At 40.6% G+C, this 3934-nt stretch overlaps 1 protein-coding gene across 1 annotated transcript in view; it reads left to right on the plus strand.

Annotated features, from left to right (window-relative positions):
• The first annotated feature begins 316 nt into the window (after positions 1-316).
• Positions 317-3934, plus strand: part of OSTF1 (osteoclast stimulating factor 1) — a 30490-nt gene continuing 26872 nt past the window's right edge. Inside the window, exon 1 of the mRNA XM_042780603.1 lies at positions 317-442. Within this exon, the coding sequence (XP_042636537.1) occupies positions 317-442 (126 nt within the window). The remainder of the gene's footprint in view (positions 443-3934) is intronic.

Here is a 3934-nt window from a genome sequence, read left to right on the forward strand (position 1 = left end):
GGTGATCCACTAAGCAGATAGAACACTGGGCAGCCGTGGTTCCTGGTTCTTTCTGCCAACTGATTTTGCATCCCTTTTGTTTGAGGGTGAAGTAGTCCTGGCACAGCCCAGCCCTGTTTAGTTTTGATACCCCTGCACACAGCCCATCCAATAACAACATCCTATAGAGAGACCTGGGTGGACTGGATACACCAGTGAAGATGCTCTGATGGGGAGAGAACAAGATTTCCTGTGTCCTAAGGCATATTGAGCTCCAAAGAAAAGCCACCTGGACTTTGCTGGAATGTTCACTGAGCATCGCTAGGTTTTTAGCACCATGTGTAAAGAAAGGCGCTCTGGATTGGGAATCCAAAGGCTCAGGGAGGAGCCCAGCCCTCCACCCACTAACTGTGTAATCTGGGAGAAGTTCTGCAACCTCTCTGAGCCTGGTTGTGAAATGGAGGTAATGTACATGACCCAGCCCTGCCTAATGGGTTGTTGTGTGGATCAAAGAAGGTCAGTCATGCTTTGCAAGTGTGAGGTGCTGCTGTTGTTTTTCTTTTACTGCAATCCATGAGAGAGGAACATATTTTCCACAGCCACCAGCTTTTAACCTGGCTATATGCCATGGCCACCAGTTAATGAGTTTGCACCACCCTTCTGTATGAGAAATATAGCATAGACGGTGGTCTTGGTTGAAGTACACGCTCTCCCACATACCTGTTGTATGGCCTTTGGTGAGTTTCTCATCTATAACATGGTGATGGGAATAGTATCCCCTTCATAGGATTGTAGGGTCCCTGGATGGTACACAGGGTTAACATGCGTGGCTGCGGAATGAACGGTTGGCGGTTTCAGTCCTGACAAGAAAGCCCTGTTGAGTTGCTTTTGAAAAATCAGCCACTGGAAACCTATAGAGCACAGTTCTAATCCCACCCTTGGGATTACCATGAGTTGAAACTGACTCAGTAGCAAACAGTTGTTTTTCGTAGAATTGTTGAGGAGGATTAAATTAGATATTTATATAAGTGTCCAGACCAGTGCCTGACATAAAATGAAACACTGCAAAAGTGTCCATTAAAAACTTCTATTTTGTTTTTTTCTTTTAATTAATTTTTTGGACTCCAGATGGACGAATCTGAAGACTTTCAGAACTATATCACAATTTTTGTAAAAGCCTTTTTAAAGCAGTGTTTGCCTAACGCAGCAAAATTCCTACCTTATAATGGACTATAAGGTGACTTAAGTTTGTACTCATCATTGTAACCTCCCAGTGGCCACCAGCTTATTTGTTCTGGGAGAGAAGAAAGCAGAAATGTGGTTAAACCCCAAAGAACAAGCTGGAAATAAAGAAGTGCTTCCTTGATTATGTCACTGTTTTCCCATTTCTTTTCCATGAGTATGAGGCCAAGAATTTAAACTAGACCACATTGAACAATTTGCATTAAGTGTCCTGCTAGTGGTTTCTTAATGGAAAATCTGAGTATTATAGGTAAAATCTAAGTTTATCATAATCATGAGATTACCTTATCTTCTATACTGCCACCAACTGTCTGAAGGATTTGGTAGACTACCTCCCTGGCTAGGTCAGTACAAAGAAACCCCTGGTTTCTTTGGAAGATGTTTTTACAGGTAATGGCATTGTGTGTTTGGGAGCTACTGATTAAAAAGAATAAAATCTCCACTGTTGTTTCTTAGGATGAAGAAATAGCCAGACCTCTTTTTACCTGACTGATATCGACCACCTTGCTATTGTTGTCTTAGCTGAAAAACAAGTCTGACCTAATGGTGGCTTGTGGCAGACACCACTATTGAGCACCAGCCATTAAATTAGAAACCAAAACAGCACTGAGAAGTATCAAAGTGACATTTCCCAAATGATGCACTTTACTAAACCACAAAGGACAAGAATTACTTAAGACATTAAGAGTTTTAACTGTTCTTGACTTTATTACTTTTTTATGAGAAAGAGAAATTACCGGGTATGTGAATATGTTCATTTGTTATTTAAGCTACTTTTTCATAATGTGCCTTTTTGTTTCAAGGGTGAATGATCTTATTCACTGTGGAAATTTAGGCAAACTTGACTTTAGGAGGAGGCTAAAACTTTGAAGAGAGATGATTCCTTAACTTCTGTGAAGGCAATGATTGAAGAAGATTCATTGTAAGATGTAAGCGGGTGAGGGTAGTTCTTGGGGACATGCAGAATAAGGGTGGCCCATGATGGTGCTAATAGGAAAGATCTTTCCAACACATTGAATTCTTTCAAAACTCCAGGGAACTCAGAGTCACTCAAGAAAAAAATATTGTTGGTCACATATGTTTTATTTTCCTTATACTATTCTACCTCTTTCTTTCTTTCCTCCCATCCCTTGTTGTTAGCTGCCATTGAGTCAGCCCCTGCCCATCACAGCCCCTTGCCCAACTGGATTGGTTAATTGTCACCCATAGGGTTTTCCTTGGCTGATTTTTCAACAGTAGATCTCCAGGTCTTTCTCCTTAGTCTATCTTAGCTTGAAAGTTCCACTGAAACCTGTTCAGAATCACAGTAGCACACAAGGTGGTGGCTGAGCAAGGTGCATCAGTCAGGAATTGACACTCGGTCTCCTGCTTAGAAGGCAAGAATTCTACACTGAACTACTGCCGTCCCCCTCCCATCCTTGCTCTTGTTGTGTGCCATCAAATGAGTTCCAACTTACAGAGACCCCATAGGACAGAGTAGAGATGCCTCGTAGGGTTTCTTAGGCTGTGATGTTTTATGGGAACAGATTGCCAGGTCTTTCCTCTGGCTGAGCAACTGGTGGGTTCGAACTGCTAGCCTTTCAGTTAGCAGGTGAACACTTAACACATCCCTTAGTGCCATCTAAAGGATAGATAGTCAAAAAATGTTAAAATTGCCAACCTTCCTGTTAAGGGGACTGGCCACTCTCCCTACCTGGGATGCTGTGGTGGCAGAGAGTGAATCTTCTTTCTGGGCTCTCTTGAGTGTTGTTGAGTTTGCAGTAGGGAAATATCAAGGAAATAGTTTGTTTCTCTAATCACTTTCTATATCCATCACATACTGGTGATAATATAGATTATAGATCATCAGAACACTTTAGAGTAAGGTTAGAGACAATCTTAGAGGTCTTTACTTTTTTTTTCACCTGTCTGTCTGTTTCAGACAATAATAAATGTATGTCAGTCAACATGTCTCTGAGAGTTTAACTACATTGTGTAGTTTGTGCTATGTGCCAGTCTACCACTTGCAGACACATCAGTTCCATCTCATGGCAGTCCCCATATATGTCAGAGTAGAACTGATTTCTTAGAAGAAGATTGCAAGGCTTTTTTTCTAAGGCATGTCTGGGTGGACTTGAACCTCCAACTTTTTAGTTACAGCCAAGTGTTAACCCATTGGTACCACCCAGGGATTCCCATGTAGGTCTCATCTCTGTAAATCAAATTGTAGATGAGACAAGTGCTTCAGGAACTTGCCTTTTAAAGAAACACAACCTGTTTTGGGTATCATTAATAATCATTTGCTAAATTTTTTTTTTTGAGCGCATAATGTGTCTGAATATTCACGTATTGTGGTTGCTTGAAACATGCGATATAGCTGGTAAAGCCTTCATTTATATTCAGGGACAATAATTACAATAATAATATTGTAGACTAGCTTTGAAGCTGAATAAGTTACAATGCAGAGTCATTTTTATTGCTCAGTTCTGCACTGAGAAGGTGTAAACAAATAGAAGAATGAATAAGTGAAAAAACTGATTTTACAAACATAATTTTTACTTATATGGAACAGTAACTATAATCAGAAGATAGCAAAGGTTTTTTTAAAAAAATATTTTTAAATATTAATAGAAAAATGGTCATTACTTGGTCACAGCCAGCTACCCAGAGGGACCGAGTAGTTGATCCTGCGGGCTTGGGACCATAGTCGCAGGGGACATCAAGCTCAATTGGC

This window comes from Orycteropus afer, unplaced genomic scaffold (assembly GCF_000298275.1).
Source record: "Orycteropus afer afer isolate SDZICR_OR568_19922 unplaced genomic scaffold, OryAfe1.0 scaffold00005, whole genome shotgun sequence".
Taxonomy (NCBI): Eukaryota; Metazoa; Chordata; class Mammalia; order Tubulidentata; family Orycteropodidae; genus Orycteropus; species Orycteropus afer.